The sequence below is a fragment of the Conger conger genome, chromosome 1 (genome assembly GCF_963514075.1).
Source record: "Conger conger chromosome 1, fConCon1.1, whole genome shotgun sequence".
NCBI classification, from domain to species: domain Eukaryota; kingdom Metazoa; phylum Chordata; class Actinopteri; order Anguilliformes; family Congridae; genus Conger; species Conger conger.
Genome location: NC_083760.1, coordinates 74,419,365 through 74,442,406, shown reverse-complemented (window position 1 = coordinate 74,442,406; position 23,042 = coordinate 74,419,365). Strand labels below are relative to the sequence as shown.

Below are 23,042 nucleotides of genomic sequence, written 5' to 3'. Positions count from 1 at the left end.
TAAACTGTTCCATCCTTTATTAAACATAGCTTGCAAGAGATAAATATTACAAAGTTATTTCCTCCAAAATTAGCTTATTTTTTCAGTCAATGCATAATTGTTATTAATCAACTGGCAGTATTCAAACAGCATTTATATGGTTTTCTTTTCTTAAGACAGTTAAATACCAAGGATGTGCAAAAGGTCTGGATTAAAGTTGAAACTAAAACAAAATCAAAACTGCTTTAATAATTTTACTTAAATTCAGTTCACTTCAATATCTGATTGGTTCCCATTGTTCTCATTCAGTAAATACAGATCAACAGGGACAGGTCACCCCTGTGCCCACAGATATTTAATACAGTATTTTACAATAATGTCCAACCGTTTTTGTGGAGTGGCTTGTTTCAGAGAAACGGTTCATTTTGAACTTCACTGACCAAAATAAAAATCATGTAATATACTGGACACATTTCAGTGTCTTTAATTGGTAACTTAACTTTGTGAAATTCACTGAAATGATAGGACCTCATTCCACTCAGCTCCACATAACTCCAGTTAATAATGCTATGAAAAAGAACATTAGTAAGACAAGAAAAAAGAAAGAAAATAGCCATATAAATGCCAAAAGAAAAATCTCCCAATTCACTGGGCTTTATTACAAGGTAGAGGAAAAGAAACAAACAAAAACATCAGAATACTTTCCAGCCAAGAACTGGGTCGAGAGGTCCCTCCCCCCAAAAAAATGAATCTTGTAACGGAAGACTCCTAACTGAGAAATGACAATGGAGAGGATATAGCCAATACTGGCAACATTTGACAGAGAATGTATGTCAGGCAGTGACAACATATTGCATTTGTCATGGCCATTCTTAAGGGTAAGAAAATTTCATGTATATGGTGCACACACAAGCTAATAAAAACCCGATTGTACACAGATCTTTCAAAGAATTTCCATTGAATTATGCGTCAATGCTGATTCAGTGGAATTCAATTCACATGCTTTTTCCCCCAGTCGGGAGTGCCTTCTACCCCACTTTCATTACGATTTCCTAACTTTTGTCTGATGGGCCAGATTTGCTTACACAAAATCCTACACAATTTCAATGACTGCTAGACCTTACTGGCTCCCCCAGATCATTAAAAATTTTTTTTAAATGTATTTTGCGATCATTGTACAAAACCTCAGCCCATTTGTTTGATGAAACCTAAAAGCAAAGTATGTCCTAATTAACACAAGGGCAGAAGCCAGTTTATTTGAAGAAAAGTTCAGTCTGATTATATAAGCCTTTGGAAACTATGCATTATCCTTACCTATAAGTATAAACAATTTCATTCATTTCTGTTCATTGAGAGCATTTCTCCATTCCAGTCATTTGACCCAATTAAGTTGACTAAACTGAGCAGTTTGCATGGATTAATCAGAAAACAACCCAAAATGAGAAATTGTGTATATCGTCACCATTATTGACACATCAAAACAAGGGAACAGCCAATAACCTGCGCTTTTAAGCCAGAAACGGATGAAACACCTCCTCATAAGGATATCGATCGGACTGCCACTAAATACTAGAAAAAAATACAGCAAGGTGAAAATTAAATTTTTATAGCTAATTGAAAACAGAATTATAACCCCATACATTTTGCACATTTGTTGCACAATAATACACAGTGATCACAAAACGAAATGACAAGCTTCACAATATTCATGGCTTTTGTTTGCTTTTCTACACAATATACAACCATTTGAATTTATTTTCTCTTTTTATCCAAGGAGAAAAAAAGCATATATACAATAAGTCATTATTATTAATTCTGGCCTAGCAAATATTGTCGTTTTATTTCATAGTTCAAACAAATTTTGTTTACATTTCGTTTTTCTGTATTACAAAACCAAACAAAAGTAAATCAATAAGCCAGCAAAAGAGATTAAAAAAAAATCCTAAAAAGAACTGACATTTAAAAATGAATTTTTCAGTTCATTTTTTTTCCTGGTCAATATTAAAACATAAGTACAAGGATGCATATAGCATAGCAAGAGATTTATTTCAATATACAAGGTCAGTCTTCGCAGTGACGCACATAGAACAGAAGAAACAAGATCATCCAAAACTATTGGAGAAACCAAAGAAAGAGAAAGATAAATCATCCATGTGACAAAACGTCTTAAGATACAAAGACAAAAAGCCAGTGTGTCCTGTACTAACCAGCTTGGGGATGCGCTAATTTATATTCAAATAAATAAAGACAAAATGAATCTCTTCTGAGTGTAACCTTCCCTGCGTCTCCATATATTGCACCTGCACTTCAAGTTTGCCCACAAGGATATTTTTGTGGGGAGCTTCATGTCATCATACTGGGACGCTGGACTGTTTTGACACCAAGGTCTGGGTTAAGAATGGGGCTCAGCTGATATGCTGACACATGCAGAATGTCCCTCAGTCGCACTATGTCCATTTGTACGGGCTAGAGGAACCTATCACAGTCCCTCTGAGCTCAACGCAATGCAGGACTAGATTCCTGTCGGAAGCAGATGAGGCAGGGGAAGACCATGACAGAAAGGCACTGCGGCGCATGCGCAGGTCTTCCCATCATGCTTTGGTTTACATTGTGGTTCATGCCAAGGCAGCGCAAAATCTCTGGAGTGACACAAGATGGTGGGAACCGAGAAGCAACAAGACACAGCTTGTTACTTCTCGTACTTTCCCCAATTCCACTTCCAGCTTAGAGGCATACACCCACGCTCCTCCTTCTGTGCCAGCCAAACTCAGCCCTGTACCACACCCAAGAAAACAGAAAAACCCAAGTCCCTGCCTCCCCACCATCTCAGTATAACACTGCACATAGATTCAACACTAGCTATGTCATGACAGTAGATCTTAAAAGCCACTTGGGGGGAATATCTACTGGTATTGGGGGTCACCATAATCAGGGAATTGATAAGAACGCAGTCCTTCTGAGCAGCATTCCTGCAGTGAATAAAACACCAGCCTTGGCTTGTCTGCAGTCCTCTGATCTACAAACTATTGACAGAAATAGAAATAAAAACCGGCAGCAGATTTTCATACTAAAAAAGGAAACTGGAAACCACAATACTGTTAATGTGAACACCAGTGTCACCAGCATTTCAGCGTGACAGGTCCAACAGGCGTGGGGGCTCTCCTAGCAGTCTCACAGACACTCAAGAAAACCCCTTCACCTGTATCACTGACACATACCGCTTCTCTAACCCCACCAAAATCTCCCTTTCTGTTATCCAATTCTTTACAAAAAAGTGCTCCTGAAGACAGGCTACTCCTGTGCATTACCTCAACACACTGATTGACCCATATCCTGTTATTATAGCTATAATCATTTTATTGTATAACTCCATCTAGCCATCTACATAAATATCCATATAGATACTATAAAGTTGCATTAATTTGTTTATTATTATTATTATTATTATTATTATCGTCTCCCTGAAGAGTACCTCTCAGATACACAACCGATTGTAAGGGAGACGTCAGAGCAGTCAGAATTTGTGGCTGAAATCTCTTCCTGGAAATACACAGCCATGTGAAGAACAGCAGCTCACCCCAACGTGATGACTAATGTTAACATACATGCCAGAAATGGGCAAGGCAAAGACTCTTCTGGGAAGCTCCTATCCAGTACAAACATGGCAGCTACATGAGCAGACACAAAATGTGGAAATCTGATGTACCCCTCTCACATCCTTCCACCGATCACGGTGTACCCTCCACACAGACAATACAGAACCACCTCAGGCCATTTTCAATATAAGCGCTTGAAATCTATGCGGTGTGCAATCTTTCCATTTTTACCTGGGCTTGGTTTCATCTCGTGCTAGTGATTCGGTATTCCAACCGTCCGCTGGGTTTGGTTAGAATAACGAGCTCAGATCCAGCCGTTCGGCTCCAATGTCACACAAGGGAAATGGAGTAGATGGCAGGCCACAGAAATCAGACTACTGGGCTTCTACAGCCCTCATTTCAACTGCATCTTAAAAAAGAAGTGCAAAACTGAAGTGTCTAGACGCCCTTTCCACAATTCTGTCCACTTTGCTTGAACCGACCAGTGAAATGCTATAGTATGACCTATCGACTGCATTCTCCCCTCCTCTCAAATTGTGGTGGAAAAACATCAGCTCTTCAACCTGAGCCTAGAAATGACAGCCAGTCCACTGTGATTCTGAGGGGGACATCTCCAGGGGGTAAAAGATCCTTGTTCTGTACGTTCCACCGACGATTGACAGGATTTTGACAGACTGCACTCCTGGTCTTTCTTGTCAGTCTTTTAAAAGATTGTGTTGAGATGAGCTTGAGGAGCCATTACCGAAACCTTTTTAAAACAAAGGCCTTCTTCTCCTGCCCGGTTTCTTCATCTTGATCCACAGTCCTCTGCCCCATATTGGCAGGGCTCTCCCAGCACCTCTTCTTGAGCTCAGGGCTGCAACGTCCAAGGACGAGGAGCCAGTTCAACCACAATCCTCCTTATATGGGAGCTTGCACAATCCCAAACACAAAGGTTTGTTACAGTCCAGGGGGGTAAGCAAATCAATAAAACTATAAATGTATTAACTAATAAAAAGGAAAAGAAATGGACCACTCCACTTTGATGCCCTCCCTGGGCAGAAAGCAAAGGGTTAGGGAAAGGTTCAAATAAGAGCCAAGGGACTTGACAACAACAATAACAATAATAATGGTAACAACAGTAGCAGTAATATAGCCATAATAGTAATAAGAAGATCTGCAATACATGTAGTAAGAAAGTAACTTGCACTGACAGTTTGGTGGCTTTTTTCTCGTTGATTGTATCGTTTTTACAGGTTAGTTGGTAGGCACACTGACAGGCACTGCATGCGACGGGGTGGGGGGTGGGGTGCGTTGCAGTGTGAGTGGGAGGGGGAGGGCAGGCTCATTTCTGTCCAGTGATGGACTGCGATATGGACCGAGGGGGGATCATGTCCAGCAGGTACTCTCTCTGTCGGTCGGCCAGACTGGACGCTTTGTGCCCCCCCACACTTCCAGGGTTCAGATAAGCAATGTTCACCCCTAAACCAAGAGAAGGAGAGGGAGGGGGAGAGGGGGAGAGGGGGAGAGAGGGGGAGAGGGGGAGAGGTTAACCAGAGCCCACAGTACCCAAACAGCGTAGTGCTGAAGTTGAGCAGGCTGAAAAGTCACATTGGCATTAGTAAAGAGTAATCACTTCTGCACCTGGGACTGTGTAACAGTCTATGTAGTTAGACCCTGCACTCCGGCTGAAGCTCTCACCGGGGATGCTGTAGAGCTGGCGTCGGCTGTCGTGCTGGGCCCGGCTGCCCCCGCCGCCCCCACCGCAGCGCTGCTTGCCCGTCATGCCCAGCAGGCTGCTGGCCACAGAGAGCTGCGAGGCCTGGGCGAAGTTGGACAGCACGCCGCGGGCGGAGCTGCTCAGGCCTCGCTGCAGAGAGGCCTGTGACTGGGTGACCTGAGGCTGGGGAGCCTGCAGCACCGAGCGGGAGAGAGCGAGCAGGCGCCGGTCACACAACAACCACAGCGAAACCGCTCGCATTCAAACTGACTGTATGACCATGTCAGCCGGTTAACAGACCTGCTCGGCATGGCCAGAAAGCAGAAATCCTTTCCAACGCACTATGTGCAACCATTACAGACATACAGAGGTACTGCTCATCGTATCTATGCGATATGCCACAACAATTAGTCGATGTGGTAAGGCAGGACGTTATTACTCATGAATCTGTAAATGCTCACACAAATACTAATCCTGCCTCAGTATGAGAGACATGATGGCCAAAGTACGGCGCTGATACAAGGCCAAGGACTACAGTAAGACTGTCTGTGAGAATATGTGGAGACTGCCGGTAAGAGAAAGGAGCTGCCATACCTGTCTGAGCGCATGGTGTCGGATCATGCTTTCAGTCTTACTGACGCTGGGGACAGTCTGGTTAGAGCTGGGGGACAGAGCAGCCTGCTGCTGGAGCCTCTGTTCAATCTCCTGTATCACAGACACACACACACACAGACAGACACACACACACAGACAGACACACACAGACAGACACACACACACACACACACAGACACACACAGAGACACACAGAGACACACACACAGAGACACACACAGAGACACACACAGAGACACACACACACACACACAGACACAGAGACACACACAGAGAGACACAGACACAGACACAGACACAGACACAGACACAGACACACCATAGGAAGGTCAATGTGCAGGAATGGACGGACAAAATGTTCAAAATGCTCAAGGCATATTCTTATTTCATTCAGCCCCTCAGTTGATTGTGCTTGTACTGTATGGCCAAATAACCGAAACCTAGCGCATTGATGCTTACTGCCTTTTCATACGGCAGTGGATCACCTTATTGCATTCTGGGAGCTGAAAAAAAGCACTCATTTTAAACCAACTTTGAAACGATAGAACAGGATAAAAAAAAAGGCTGTGCATGCTGCCGTGACCCGCTACCCTCTGTAATGAAATACCTTTTCACTCACTCAGTTTCTCTGCCCGCCGCAATTTCCTTGCAGGGCAGGTAAAGTCAATAGTCAAAAGTAAACTTTTCACAAGAAAGATAGCCCAGATGAAAATTTTTGTATAATTATTGTCTGAGTTTAACACTTCATATTACAAGAGATTGGCACTCACAGATCTTACTTACTGCAATAATAAACTGCAAATAAATAAACTGCATTTACCATCATTAAAAAAAACATGATGCACATACATACATACATCTCAAGTCATAATACCCTATAATTATGTCCATTAAACACTTAAACCTTCATATTTAATGACAGAGACTTTCATGCAATATCATTCAGTATCACTAGCATTTTGCATCCACTAATTGCAAACCTAGTTTAAAATGGGGATTCGTCCCATGAAGACATTTGCCAGTAACTGATCTGGTTAATAAAAAAAGTGCTAATAAATAAATACATTTGAAGTTAGCCTGCAGAATTTATGAGCAAGTGGGGGAACTTCAGCAATGCTAGGCGTTTGGTTGACTGGACAGCACAGCTTCAACTGCAGTGAAAGAGCTAAACCGCGGATGAAGAGCTGACCTGCTCCTGCTGCAGGGCCTTCACAAAGGCGTTCTTCAGCCGGTTGGTGTGCTCTGCCTTCAAGGCCTTCTTCTGATTGGATGTCATGCACTGCTCGCAGAGGATGCGCCCGCCCTTCTCCTGCTTCCAGTGCGGAGTGAAGTCCGTCCTGCACTGGGCACACATGAAGGGCTCCATGCGGGAGAGAGGGCCACGGAATTTACCTGTGGAGATTGGCAAGGTGAGCATCACAGTTCAGTCAATTCAAGAGCCCATAAGTAACTACAAATTAATTAAATACATTTACATTGCTACTGAATGTAGCATTCATTTCAATGCAGCATACATCCTTAAAACGTATAACTTCCTCTGTCAATGACAAACAGGAACAAAGCTTAAATTGCGGTGGCCTGGCCACCGATCACCACCCCACCTACCCTGGCTGTCGATGACACTCTGCACCACCTCCTCCAGGCCCACCATGTAGATGAACTCGCTGTTGGCGGCGGAGGGCAGGAAGTGCAGCAGGGGTGCGGGCGGTTTGGGGGGAGGGATCTCCAGCAGGGTCTTTTCCAGCTGTTTGCGCAGAGCCAACTTGGCGGCCGCCTGGCTACTGACCGAATCGGGCATGGACCCGGCCCCTGGACTGGGCAGGGGAGAGGGGCTGACAGCGCCTACGCCCGTCACCCCTCCGACTCCACCAGCCCCAGCTGCCTGCATGTGAGCCAGGTTCATGTAGATGGCAGAGGATCCAGACCGCTGTGAGGCTGACACCTGCTGGCTGGAGGTCTGTATGGCAAGGGAAAGGACCGAGTGGTAAGCAAGAGGTCAACTCACACCCAAATAAAAAAAAAGGCTAAATCAATCCCTTTGCCACAACATGGAACAACATAGCATACCATAGTAGACAAAACATAACATTGCAAGTCTTGTTAAGGTTCAATATAAGCAACACAAAAAGAGACCAGTTACAGTCTCTGGCATTTTGTGTTCTCGTATTTTGTGTTCTGTTTGCCAAGGCATAGATACGGGAAATGGGGCCATTACCTGCTGGTAGCCGACTGCATTGTTGATGCTTCCAGTGGATCGCATCATGCCAGGCTTGGAGGGAACCCTCTGACCCTGCAGCTGAGCTGGGTTGGGGGCAATGACCCTCTGTGACATCATCATTGGCGGAAGAGAGGCATTGGCTGCGGACCTGATCACTGTGTGCCCCTGTGATGGAGGAGAAAGATTGATTTAACCCTTTGAGGTCTTAACAGAACATTTTAAAGTAGATTTGACGATCACTACTGGTAATATAAAGCAATTACATACTCAAACACTCACTGAGCTTTGAGGTAAAAAAAAAAGAAAAAAAGAAGAAGATTCCAATAAACATTCAAAAGGTTAAGACAGGAAAAGGAAACGATTATAAATGTGAAAATAACACCATTTGCTAGAATTTGGCTTGTGGTCACCATATTAAGTTAGGAAGTTTTAAAGAAACGTGAACGATAATGTGCGTCTTTGTTTGAATGTGTCAAAAGTACAAGTACACTAATTTCACAATAACAAGATCAATGGTTGTCAAGCATGGCCTCATTTACATGTCAAATTGAACCAATTCATTGGCTTGTATAGCAGCATTAAATGCACAGCCTACTCATGAATAACTGATAAAAGAACACATTTGCATGTGAATACATACAAAAACTCTCTTATGAGCAGATGCAATTTATTGACTAAAAGCAGACTTGTGTGAATTAAAGACATTATTCCTTAAAGGAGTAACTCCTGTGCCCTTTGTTATGACTATCAAAAATGTTAACGGCGTTTGAAGAAATTTATCGCCTTATTTAAGAAAGTAAATAAAAATAAAATAGAAGTCCTACCACATAACCTGCGGGTACTAAAATGGTTGAGATTTGAATGACCACGGCCCCTCTATGAGCCAGCATGTTATATCAAAATCAAACAAACTGGCTTTCTCTGATTTTGTTTTTCGGCAAATTATGAAATTGAATAATAATGGAAAACAATGATAAAAGCCAGACGAAAACCCCCATAGTGTCAGCACACAGCAGGTGTGTTCATCGTTAATAACAGCCGAATGAAAAACAACAGGGAGCTTGCCCCCTAATGACTGCTCGCAGCTGTATGATGACACTCAAACTACACCCTCAGTAGCCAGTAGATGGCAGCCTTTGTATAGGCAACACAACTAGAATACAGGATTATACACATTGGGGGCAGGTCCATTTCTTATGAATACAGGCCAAGAACAGGCAAGCCATTGTGAGTAATTTGTTACATATGGGACTCATATTGCTAACATAGTTTCTGCAATGTCAGTGAATTACATTCGAAGGTTGGCCACTTGGTAAGACCTAAAAACTCCCAAAGAGAATTTACCGTCTCTGTGCCCCCACTGCACATGCATTTGTGCGCACACATGGACACGCGCTCACACGCACACGCACACTCTCCTTGATTGACAAAGACTCTTATTTACCTAGAACTTGAACATTTTAAGCTTTATGTCAATACAATGGAAATGAACCGCAGCAACATTTTCAGTTTAGTATGAACAACTACAGAGCCTGCACGAAAAGGAAATTCTGAAAAGAATTACATTTTATAATTATTTTTATCCAATTGCCAATTTCAATCTATCCATCAAGTTCATTATTTAAACTGTTAACTCGGAACCCTACAGTAATTATATAATTCATACCACAGATTATAATTTTCACTCTCCAATGCAGTTATTGAAACCACAAGCTACTAATTCAATCAGGGTTCCAATTCAGGGTGTGAATTACAAGACCAAGCACTGTAAACAGTACATTAAGGCTATGAATGAATGCATTTAGGGTTCAAAATAGCAATTTGGGGTTACAAATGACTGATTTGAAGACCTGGTTAGTCATTTATAAAATACAGTTCTAAGTAAATTGAGGGCCTAATTATTATACCGAGGGCTTGAATTTGTCATTTTCCACAGTGATTTAAAGGGGGATTTATTTTAACCATGTCCTCTTAGAGGTTCTATATGACATAACAGTTCCCCTGGGTTTAACTTTATGAACCAATAAAGCCACTATAACTGCCTTGTACAAGCCCATGCCCATGGTGCCACTCAAACAGATAATCAAGCAGCCACACAAAACCCTGCAATAAAAACAACCCAACTGGAAACGCACAAACCGGGCAAAGCAGAGAAAAGCGGAACCACAAAGAAGGCTGTCCGACCCAAAGGAAGTCTGAACCGGGTAGAGAACCCGGGCGGGCTCAGGGCTGACCTGTATGGTGCGCAAGTTCTGTGGCTCCGGGTTCTGGAGGCCAGGGCGCACGGGCAGCTTAGCCAGGCCCTGGGAGCTGTGGATGGCGGAAGGCTGCGCAGAGGAGGCGCTGTTCTGGACCACTGGCACCTGGAGCAGGGAGCAGGGAGCAGGGTCACACTGAGGAGCGGTATGTGCGAGCCAGTGGTTGCCAGCTTATCAGCCGACTGGACTTTAGTGGAGAGCGTGATGATAAACAACGGTCTGGTTCCACTTAGGGAAGTCATTGAGTAATAGTATGACCTCTTTCACACCACACACACACACACACACACACACACACACACACACACACACACACACACACACACACACACACAGCCTTATGAACACACACTCGTGCAAAAGACACACACACGCAACGCACGCTCATACTCGCACACTCACATGCAGAGACGCACACACACACACGTACACAGGCGCACACACACACACACACACACAAACCCTATGGGAAAGAAAAGTTTGGTAGGCCTGACCAGAGTGAGAACTGACCTTCTGCACAAGGTTCTCCTTCTGCATCTGACTCTGCCTCAGCTTCTTCAGAAGCACCAGCCGGGCCTCCTCCAGACGCAGCTCTTCTCTCAGAGCCTTGATCATTTGCTGCCGCTCCTCGCCACTCTTACCCTGAGACACACACACACACACACACACACACTTCAGAGTGGGCAGCCACACCAGCATACAGAGCTTGTACACAGGTGTCACTTCAGAGCTATGCTGAGCTGCACTACAGGTGAGCCCTTGGGTTTATCCACTCCAGCGGCCCCCTCGTACCTTGAACATCTCCACGTTTGCAGCCCTCAGCCTCTCCTCAGCCCGGGAGGAGCCCTTAGGGCTGGATGCCTCGTTGTCAGACAGGACGATCACGTCCGGAGACGGGGTGTGGCGCTCTCTGTCCACATCACTGAAAAAAAAGAATGAATTAGCAGCGGACCCAATAGATCTTACCATCAGTTTCACTCCAACACACACACACACACACACACACACACACACACACACACACACACACACACACACACACACACACACACACACACACACACACACACACACACACACACACACACACACACATTTCAGAATAGCTCTGCTCTAGAGACGCTCAAATAAATAAGTACTACAAGGAGGAACAGACTTCCAACCCAAGTACAAACTTCAATCAAGTAATTATACATGTGGTAAGAGTGAAAACCAAAACTATTCCGACCCGTGGAATGGAAATTTCCATCCCCTGTTACCCACACGCTGCCCAGGCTGTGTCCCCTCCCCTCCCCTTCCCCACCCTGACTCACCCCCGTCTGGCACTCATGTCGACTGGCTCGTCCCCCACGTTCTCCTTCCCGCTCTTCCCCATGCCTCCGTGAGCGCCGTGAGTGCCGTGAGGCCCGTGGCCCCCGGACCCGGCCCGCAGGCTCCCGTTCATCTTCTCCTCGTAGCACAGGGGCCCGGACAGGCCATGTCCGCCGCCCGGGGAGCCCTTCACCTCGGCCTGGGCCCCGGCAGCGCCCCCCTCCAGAGCGGCCAGGTCCTTGCGCTTCAGCAGGGCCAGCATCTTCAGACGCTCCATGGCCTCGTGGCCCTCCATCTTGAGCCGCTTGGCCAGGGCCTCCTCCCGCTCCTCCGGGCCCTCCAGACCGCGCTTCAGCAGGTTCATCCGCAGGGTCTCCTCACTCATCCGCTCCATCCTGCGCCACACGAGGGAGGAAGCACAGGCTCAGCCGAGGAACCCAACCGGCCGGGTAGCGCCCAGCTAACAGAGTGCAGCACCAGGCCCTGCTTGTTGTAGCCACAAGTGAGCAGCGGTGCTCCTGAACAGGCAACCTCACAGACTCAGCTTAGCGAACAGGGCACAAACTTGGCTTTTGTGTAATCTAGCTGGCTACCTTTGACAAATAGTTTCCTGGGTTAAATTTTCATTTCAAAAAAAGTTTCAGTTGCAGAGGCAGGAAGAGTAGTCTGCACGATGATGATGCCCATTCTGAATCAGGAGACCGCCTGCATGCCAACCTGTTCTCCATCCCAGGTGACGTCTCACTTACACGACGGTACGAAGGTAATAAAGAAAGTGATTCAGGAACCGGAGTAAGATGAGAAGGAGAAGGCACGGAGCAGGACTACTGGTGGGAATGAACAAGGGCTGAAAGTGGACCACGCTGAAGGGAAATAAAACGGCTTCAAGTCAAAGGGAAAAACAGGGGTTAGCAACTGCAATCCAGGGACAAGAGGCACACAAAGAAACAAATGCCACAATGCAGAAGACTTGCAGGAGGGTGTGGTGGTGGCGGGGGAGGGGAAGGCTGAAAGCTTGCGTACCGAGCTTAGACACACACCACCGGCAGAAAGTGAAATGTACGCTTTTCATTGGCTAGCTCCGAGCTAGGTGCCGCTCCTAAGGATTTTCCTGCATGCCTGAAGGGACACAGCAAGGAAGAAATGCTGTCTTAGCCCAATAATTCAAACACACCGTCTCCCCATAGATACACACAGAAATGAGCAAATATGCCTCCATAAACACACTTCTTCCCCATCTCAGAGCTTCTCTACTGCCAATGATAAACTCATACATTTCCCCTGAGTATTACCAAAATTGTCTATTTTTGATACAGGTGGCAGTTTGATGTTAAGTTTCACACAAGTTTGGCTCATTTCAAAATTATATCAAGGCAAAAAAAATAATCTGAAATGAAAAGTTCAGTTCAATTGTTGTGTGCTCCCAACTGATGCATGCACAATACTTGAAAACAGTAGAAGAGCTGTGTTAATAATATTAAGATATTACAGTGCATAAAACATCTGCATAAAATGAACACACCATAGTTACAATTTTTCAGCAAATACCTCTCCCTACCCAGTCCTCACCCAACAATTACTTTCTAGAGAAAATCTTGGCTGATGTCAGAAGAATTATTATGTATATATTCTTTAGTCAGCTGCCTCACACAAAATGATGGATTCTGTACTTGCTAAGAAGAGTTTATACAGTACAGATAAGTGCAGATACAGCTGCAGAAAAGTTTTTAACCCCACAAGGCCACCATTCTACCCCACCAGCGCACTCTCCACTGTTTCAGAGACAAACCCTTTCATTTGATGTGGATTGAAATTCAGAGGAAGAACAGGGCAAATGACATGCACTCAGCCAACAACATGAGTCATGTCAGCCAAATGTAGGGTGCAGTGGGAGAGAGTGCAGGGACATTTGGATATTACTCATGTATCCATTGGTCTGCACCTACAAAAATACTGAAAAGCCTTCAGATATGCCCAGAAAATCCATGCATATTTAAAAACAAGGAGGTTTTGTATACACTAGACCACAAATGAGTTTTCTGAGGTATTTGTGCTGAGAACAACACAAAGCAAACTTACATATGGTACATTGTGGAGTAATTTTATGTGCCAAGGTTGTTTCATATGTTAAAATGATAAAAGATTAATAGCCAATCCTTGGACTCTCCCTCTCTCATTTTCTTTTACGGACAAATCATTAGGAAAATTAACACAATGTTAAAAAAATTAATCAAATGCAAACTTTGGTATTTGGTAACAAGGCATTGGTATTTTGGCCAGCTGACACCAGCACAGAGCCAAACTACAATTTCTTCAAGTGATGCAGATTTTTAGACAACCAGTTGTTCTGCCTGCATTTCAAATGGTCAGTTCCAGTTCCAAAATTGGTACTTTCCCTATCCAACACCAACTGTAGTTGACCACAGCTCTGTTGGTTGTGTCATCACATATCGAAACCCTAACAATTTCATAAATGTAAGCAGCAATGATATTATTAATCATTAATATGCATATTGTACACCTTTCCAGCGTTGTATTTTAGGTCCCGATATCCATCCAAAAACAATGTTTGTGTGCTTTTAAGTACCAAAAACAATCTCTATCCAGGTTTACATGTCCATTTTCCAGCACCTCTCATGAGCCTTACGAAGAACAGGCTGTTTCAGTGACTGTGTCTTTAAGACTCATTAATATAAATTAACCTCTCTTCCGATTGGCTGGCCAGCTCCGCAACAAACTGAACACTGTGCTTGGATTCCTTGGGCTGTGCTGAAGGCGGACCTAAGCAAATGAGTGTATACTTGTGACGTCATACATTTCTTTGGTGACTGCATTTTGATACTTACACAGTGTATTTATAGCACCTACAACTCCCTTATAATTCACAAAGCAGGGGAAATCTTGTTTTCCACAATATGGGACCTTTAAGTATTAAGCTGCATTCATTTAATTACAAAATTAAATTGATTGATTGTGTGATTGATTGTGTTGGAAAAAAAAAAAAAGTTTCCCACGTGAAAATACTTTTATACATTTTATGTACAAAAAACTCAAATCAGCACTGAAAAAGACTTGTATAATTGTTACAGTGAGGCTCGCACTGAAACACTGTTACATTTACAATTATAATTGGAGAGTGATTAAAGAAATGCCCACAATGCACTTCACAAGCAAAAGGCAACATACAAGCTTTTGGCATAATTATTTTCTAACAACTGTACAGAAATCAAAGTCATTGCAGGGCTACAAGCCATCCATAATATATTAATCCTATATTGATAGTGACAATATTTTAGTGCTAAAGTTATAGGAGTGAGAAGTTTGGTGTGCAAGCAAGGTATTGGCAAGTGAAATTTTCCAAACGACCATCAAATTCTTAATCATATGTAGATAAACAACCTCGCAGTACAGCAGAGCACATCTGCACATGCTCAGTCAAAGCGTTTTAGCATGACTACAAGATGACATTAGCTCAATTAGGACAATGACAGACAGGCCTAGCATGACCTCAATTCTTCTCCAGGCAGAATGGCAGTAACATGAGATGCACACGGAAGGGAACACGCTCCGGGGCTGGTATCACGATAGATCATGTTTGGATCACCATGTACTGGAGTGTGCACATGTGAACGTGTCTCTTGCCTGCTGAAGAGCCCCAGTTAATCATGTGCACACATGTTTTCTTCAGGGCGGGGTAGTCCATGCGTCATTGTTTTGAACGATCATTTTACACGCACATCAGTCCGAATCCTGACCACGTCGGACCCTGAAGTTGCCAGTCAAGGAGCTGTAAAATCCATTCAAGCCAGCAATATAAAATCCAGAATGCTACAGAAAGTAACCAGTCCAATATCAATTACATAACATCAAGGTTTTGAATCTCCCTCTAGAATGCCTTTGCAACGATACGCCTATGGTAATTACTCTTGTGACCAAAGACGTCAAACAGCACAGTGCTTACTGTACGTGGGCAGTTTTACTTTACATAACAATCAAAGTCAGCTCTGCAGGTACCAGCGCACGGCTCCAGACGCAGTATATTCCAGAGCTGCATCGCTGACGTCGGCTTTTAGGCCGGATTAACCTCGTCTTTTGAAGGGAAACTACGGGATACAAGAAGACTCGTATGCTTCTTGTTTTCCTTTTCCCTCAGTTTGCAGCGACTGAGAATAGCGGTGCAGCAACAGCCAGTGATGCAGCGTGCGCCTGCGATGACCCAGGTGGTTTAAAGCCTGACGCCTTCACTAACGCACGGCCGTCCGGTGACTCAGTAAACAGCCCTGGTTAGGATTTGATGACAGGGTGGGGGAGGGGGGTGCTTGGATGGTTATAATTAGAGCAAAATGCCTCATCGGGCCAAATGAACGAGCCCCCACCCCGCACATCCTCCGCCGCAGACACGGCCTTTTTTAATCCCCTCATTTACAACCTATAGAGGCCAGCGAGTCGCGGAAGTCGCCGTTTTCTTTATTCAAAAGAAAGAAAGTGAAAAAGAAAGACGCCCACATATCCAAACTGTAACCTCCCGGACGAACCACCCACCTCGAATAAGATGGAGAACGAGAGCACACGAGCCCGAGCCAAACCAACCATGGCACCAACGAGCCAATCAGAATGGCCCTGTGGTGTGCGTGTGTGTGTGTGTGTGTGTGTGTGAGTGTGTGTGAGTGCGTGCACGCTCGGCTGTCTTTCCCCCCTCCCCCCCCCGCAGCCCCCCCCCCCCTTTACATAATATAATGACTGTTTCCCTCAGCTGCTACACAAACCAGACTCTTTCTCCTCAACCAACCCCCACCCCCCATCTAAACCCGCACACGCGCACTTCACAACAGACACACAGTTCTGGGCACTTTGCCAGCCAACACAACAGCCAGACGCCTCCGTACAGCTCTGGGACGAGAGGAAGGAAAAGAGGCGCACAGACGCAGAGATGGTGGAAGGAAGATCAGCATGTGAGCTCAGGGAACATTTTCCATTTCACCGCCTTAATCTCAAAGTGAAAATAAGAGAAAGTGTGCTTTAATTTGATATCATCACAGAGATTAGGAGATTCGACACACGCATGTACATGCGAGCACGCTCCCACTCACACACACAATGCACCAGCACCAGTAGAGCACAGCACTGAAATGCACCAGAGAAAGCAGGAGAGAGAGCAAGTGTGTGAGAGAGTGAGAGTGAGTGTGTGAGAGAGTGAGAGCGAGAGTGCAGGAGAGACAGTGAGAGAGAGAGAGCGAGAGAGAGAGAACACGCTTTGTACCGTGGCCTCAAGCTGTATGCAGCCCCACACAAAAGCAGACATGCTGAGATTTCACAGGCCGTGCCAACATAAGGCACTCTTTGTTCCCTTCCTCGCCCCCCCTCCATTTTACTACAGTTGTGCCACGCCAACAAAGCACCATATAAACATAACCCCCCCTCCTGTTCTGTAATGCCCACTCCCTGAAAAAAAGTACCAGTATGCTATTTTTTCCATGTAGTAAAAATAAACACCACATACTTTCAGGGGGCCCCTTGGAGGTAGTGACAGCTACGTTTTTTTTTTTTTTTTCGTTTTTTTTTTTTTTTTCATTAATGTATTTTTAATATCCAAGCCCCAAGGCCCTTTTTTGGTGGTGATAAAAGGGAAGAGGAGAGAAGAGTGTGTAAGGCTAAACCAGAAAGGCCAGTTAGAGACAGAAAGAGGGAATGTGTGTGTGTGTGTGTGTGTGTGTGTGTGTGTGTGTGTGTGTGTGTGTGTGTGTGTGTGAGTTAGTGTCAGTGAAAGAGTGAGCGAGACAGAGAGCAAGAGAAGGCAGTACTTTGCTTACATGTCATTCGCATGTAATTCCCACCACCCCTCCCCCCACTGTCACCCAGTTCTTTATGTATGCGCCATAACTGCCTGCCAATCAACTAGCTGATGCAGTCTAGTGTAGCGTGTACACCCCCCCACATCTGTTCCCCTGACCCCCGCACCCACACACACATAGACTTCATTTACGCAACTCCCCTAGCCAAAACAGGCTAGAACTGTTTTACAAACAAGCAAACACCAAGCAATGGATCCATAAGCCTGTCTGATGCTCACTTCTACACATTAAGAATACGTGCTTGTGTGTCACACATGACCCTCAATGCATTTCTGGCAGGTTTTTAACACTGCCCTCCTCCACAGAACTGCTGCATCCCTATTTATCGTCTGTAACTGCTGGTGGATGTTTTCAGTTACACATACAGTACATTGAGCCAAGCTTTGGTCTCAGGCTATGGCTAAGTTTCGATTCACAAATCCAGAGCTTGTTCTAGGGTCACATGGGGCAAGTAGTCTCCCCACCCAACGGTTATGGTATGGCTAGCAGCATCTCCATCTCCATCTCACTCCATGAACTTTACACCATGAGAAGCTTTTCCCATGGGAGACAGAGAAGGCCATGGAATCCCATATCTGCAGGATTGCATAGCAGTGACTGTATAGTTATGGATGAGTTACTGAACCTAACCCTTTAAAACAATGCTTTGCCAACAGGAAACCAAATTTGCAATTCAACACTAATTTGACATTTTAAACATCACTATTGGATAACAATGAATATGGTCTGCATTTGCTTCGCAACATTGAACTCCTTTTATGACAGGGTAACTACCATGTACCATTTTTTGCACAATATACAAAAATATGCGTTATGCTTATTTTTGACAGGGTAACTCATATGTACTACATCATTGGCATTCAATCATCAGATTTTAAAATGCTTTCCAATATATATGAAAGGTATTAATTAAATTCTGAATATTGTTGGAAGTAGATTCTTTTTGAAATATGGTTTGCAGATCATAGTATGATCTTCTCAGTGCATAACTACATTTTGTGCCGTTGTGTGCAAAGTTGGGCTCTGTGAAAAATAATATTTCATTAAATCCCAAAACTAGGTTCACTACTGCCCAAGGGCATTCAAAAAAATTAATGTAGAAACTTCAATATAAATAAAATGCCATGCTATAATTACAAGTGCCTAATGATTTTATTCATGTTGAACATTTGATTTTCTGACAAGTCAAATAATAAAACTACCACATTTCAAAGCTTCCTTTTCTCAAACTGTAATATAAAATAAACTTTTATATCATGTAATGCCTAAAGTTCATTCAAAGTTTTACCTTGTGTGCAAGTGTTCAAAGAAAGGCTGACTCAGTAGGACAAACGTTTGCAGAAATGTCAGAAATATTTTGAGAACAGGCCAGTAGATCGAGCTTCATGCTGCTATAAACAAATGGCTTTTAATAGATCTTAGATTTATAGTTGAAAATAAATAAATTCATTGAAAGAATTCCAATGGAGGGAAGAAGGGTGAAGCTGATGTGAGATTAGATGCCATACATTTTAAAAAATGGCAGGTGGTCTTTATTTATTTGAAATATGAACAATTCTACAGGTCCTGGAACATCTGTTAAAATAGACGTCATCATGAACACCAGTACGTACAAAGATATTTAAATAACAAAACAATGAGCGTACAAGATTTCCATTTTCATGTAAAAGTTTTACCCTTGAATGCCATTCCCTTATGATTATCTGCTTATATAAGCACACATATCATATAATGAAATATTAAGTATTTATAGACAAGCTCATATAGTTTAAGGATTTATAATCATGAAAAGAATGGTTTAAGCAGGAGGTTTTAATGCTGTGGCAGATTGGTATACATATATGACGGTGGTCAGCACAAGAGGACTTACAGAATGAGGCAAACATAGATGGACATGCAAGAGGTACATTTCCAGTGGAAGCTCGTTTTAACCCCATATATGTGCTCTGCGAGGTCCACATTAACACTATTACAAGGGGATACACTGCCCATCTCACATTACCCCCCTGCAGGGATAAGACAAAATGTCTACTCCAGTTTCTTCCCTGACTAACATGGCATAGAGCTGTTATGACATCTATAATTTTGCTTGAGTCCAAGACTCAAAAACTTTGAGATGAGAACTTCCAAGACATTAACCCTTCGGGAATGGGGGGGTTGAAAGTCAAAGTCAAAATTAAACTGGTGTAACAGGCATTTGCGATTGCTTTATACAGATCAACATTTCATTTTTTAAATTAATAACCAATAATAAAACAAGCCTTAAGCAGGATCACATTTTACCATAAATGTTTTATAAGTGGCTTACCGAAAGATGGCATACAATAACCTGTCTGTACTTGACAACCGTTATAAAAAAAAGCTACCTATTTTGTGTGCTTAAAATGAAAGCATTAAAAACCTGTATAATTTGACAGAAGGAAATGTTGTTTTTGTCACTATCCCTTCCAAACTCCCCGATTGAAGATTGACCAAACACACAGTTAAAGAGGGAAAGCTATATTTCCAATACAGCAATTATCAATGGAAAGTCTGATTACTTCCAGGTTCATACTCTGTTTGTTGACTGGTTATTCTGTAACGGCGAGGTTCATGTCTGTTGAGGTTTTACTGTAATTAAACTTGCTCTACCAGGTCAAAGGTCAATAAAATAAACAATTCATGAAGGGAGCACAATCAACTAGACACACAAGATCACAGAAACAATGTTTTAACTAGTCACAGAGGCAAACATTGAATAATGATAATAGATCAGTAGTCACAACCCTCAGGCACTGAACCCTGAATTATTACTCATATTTGCATAAATGGACTTGATATTGCCACCATTCGTTTTCGAATCCAACTGCAAACCATATAGCTAAAAGATAATATCCCTCACTTTCTCACTGTCTGACTCACTGTTTGGCTACCGTGGTAACACACATTTTACACAACAGGGGATTGAGGGCAAAAGGAGCAGCAGCATCATCACAACCAATAGCCAAAAGTTTCCATTGACCCACATTAGCTGCACGTGTCATTTTGAAGAGAGTCAAAATGGCACTCATCTTCTGTGCTACAGACCAGAACACCATTAGAGATTGGCTTTTATGGTATGACTTATATGCACCTACCTCCACTGAATAAATGTGTTGGGTCCTCCCATGAAAAATCAACCAGAGGTGTGAGAGTTGACCACTCACTCAATTTTGCTCAAACCTTGTGCAAATGTTCTTTATACATTACATTCAGTTCAATTCAATTTTATTCATTTAAATTTTATTCAATAAAGAACATCCAAAATATTAATTTTGACATGTTGGTGTAGAGATATTGGCTCAGAGACAAAAAGTCACTCTTGAGTCAAAATTGGGGTTTGAAAAATGCTATAACCAAATACAGAAATCTTTATGCTAAAAGATGTTTTGATCATTGTTTTAAACCAAAGACTATAATTTAAACACATTTTTTATATTAATTATATAAATGTTCCTGTAAACTGTTTGAACTGATCAAAACATGCAAAGGCATTGGAGTATCAACTCAATGTTTTGTACATAAGTAGGCCTATTATACCTTTTGAAGAACATAAAGTTTTATTTTGATTGGAAACTTACTATACATGGTTGTGTACCATAACCTCTAACACATTTCGGTTATTTTCTGCCCAGACCCAACTTTAGCATTGTATATTCAAAATGATCCATTTGACTTCATTTTTTTTGTGGCTGTTCTTTACCAGTTTGGATACCGTACCCCAAGTGACGCTGATGTAGGAAGCCATCAACCTATGTTCTATTGTGAATTAAGCTTCTCTTTGAAATGATAAAAACATGCCAAGACATAGAAGTCACAATTCAATTACCAACTACTTGGTTGAATATGCAACACTTTATGGTAATTTTCTTCGTATATTTTTTAAATTAATATTTGATCAATATTTTTCCCTGTGGCTGTTTTTAACCAAAATATTTACTAGTATTAGAAGTGGTGCTGTTGTAGTAAGCCATGCAATTGCCAAGTGGCAGGATTTAGCATTTATGAATGAGCATAACTTTTTCCTGAGCAGTATTCCATAACCTGAAAGTAGACAGAAAATGGTGTCACTGTCATCGCTACACATTGTCATGGTTTCCCCTGCTTTAATGCCAAAGATATGGTGCTCCAAAACTGACATAAACCCCAATTTCCACTCAAATTACTTTTCTGGTACCGCCCCTTATTTGAGAGCCAATATCTCTTGAACAACAAACTGCAGAACTGCTGCTTACTGAATGATTTTGGTTTTTCGCACCATTCTCTGCAAACTGTTAGAGACTGTTGTGTGTGAAAATCCCAGGAGATCATCAGTTTCTGAGATATTCAAACCACCCTGTCTGGTACCAACAAACATTCCATGGTTAAAGTTCCTTAGATCACATTTATTCCCCATTCTAACATTTGGTCTGAAAAACAGCTGAACCTCTCGACCATGTCTGGATGCTTTCATGTATTTAGTAGCTGCCACATGATTGGCTGATTAAATATTTGCATTAACAAGCTGGTGAACAGGTCTACCTAATAAAGTGGCCACTGAGTGCATAAAGAACATTTACACAAAGTTTGAGCAAAATTGGAGCGGTCAACTCCCACACCTCTGGCTGATTTTTCACAGAATGACCCTCTTTGGTTGCACCTCAAAAGATGCAAAAATTACATGCAACCAAAGTTCAATACAGAGTGTGCTTCATGACTCTCAAGGGCTCTTCCACATACAAGCAATTTTCTCAGGGTTTAAAAGGAATTACACCACATTGTAGTCCACAGTAGCCAACTGCATCACCAAAGTAGTCGCCGCATGACTTTGCATTTTGCTCAATTACCTAACTCGCTTCAACTTGCAGACTAAACCCACAGACCCACGCTGAAATATGTCTGGTGTAAAAAGAAGACAACACAACCAGCTATGATAAAAAAATTTTTTCAATTTAAGTTTTGGTTTGGGAGACTTACACAGTGTGACAGTGATATTTCTGCTTGAATATTCAAACTGTATGACTCCTGCCAAACTGCCAAGCATGTCTTTGCTTGTCATTTTTACATAGATAATTGGAGAAATAAATTCAAAAAACGAATTGCATCTACTACTTTATGATGAGACAATATCAGTTATGAGTAGACAAGTAGATATTTTGGTTAAGAACAGCCACAGGGAAAATGATCAAATAGATCATTTATAAAAAATAATAATAATAGAGCATGTCCATTGTCCACTATTTTCTAATTAATGTAAAAACATACTAAGAACATGTTGCCAGGTTTCTGCCACATTAAAAATGGTAGAAAATGCAGTTAATTGCTTGAAGCTAAAAGACATACAACGTGTTCTAAAAATACCTGAATTCTGAGAGCATATGGCAGTATTTTGTGGTAGATGACTCGATCAGTCCATAACTTGGACGGATGCAGATGTACAGTGTAGTGCGTGGGAGGAGAGAGGAATCACAATGTGATGAGTCAAGAAAGGACAATGCAACAACAAGACAAAGTGTC

General features: G+C 42.8%; 1 protein-coding gene across 4 annotated transcripts in view; it reads right to left on the bottom strand.

Moving 5' to 3' along the window:
- LOC133122729 (transcriptional repressor p66-beta-like) overlaps positions 1-23,042 on the bottom strand; it is a 38,357-nt gene continuing 15,315 nt past the window's right edge. For 2 of the 4 annotated variants that reach the window (XM_061232873.1, XM_061232881.1), the window contains 10 exons: positions 11,679-12,071; positions 11,158-11,287; positions 10,876-11,007; positions 10,342-10,470; positions 8,105-8,272; positions 7,495-7,846; positions 7,079-7,281; positions 5,869-5,979; positions 5,199-5,466; positions 1-5,036 (listed from right to left, as the gene is read on the bottom strand). In XM_061232873.1, the coding sequence (XP_061088857.1) occupies positions 4,900-5,036; positions 5,199-5,466; positions 5,869-5,979; positions 7,079-7,281; positions 7,495-7,846; positions 8,105-8,272; positions 10,342-10,470; positions 10,876-11,007; positions 11,158-11,287; positions 11,679-12,071 (2,023 nt within the window). In that variant the 3' untranslated portion in view covers positions 1-4,899. The remainder of the gene's footprint in view (positions 5,037-5,198; positions 5,467-5,868; positions 5,980-7,078; positions 7,282-7,494; positions 7,847-8,104; positions 8,273-10,341; positions 10,471-10,875; positions 11,008-11,157; positions 11,288-11,678; positions 12,072-23,042) is intronic. The other 2 variants (XM_061232889.1, XM_061232894.1) reach the window with 2 other exon arrangements.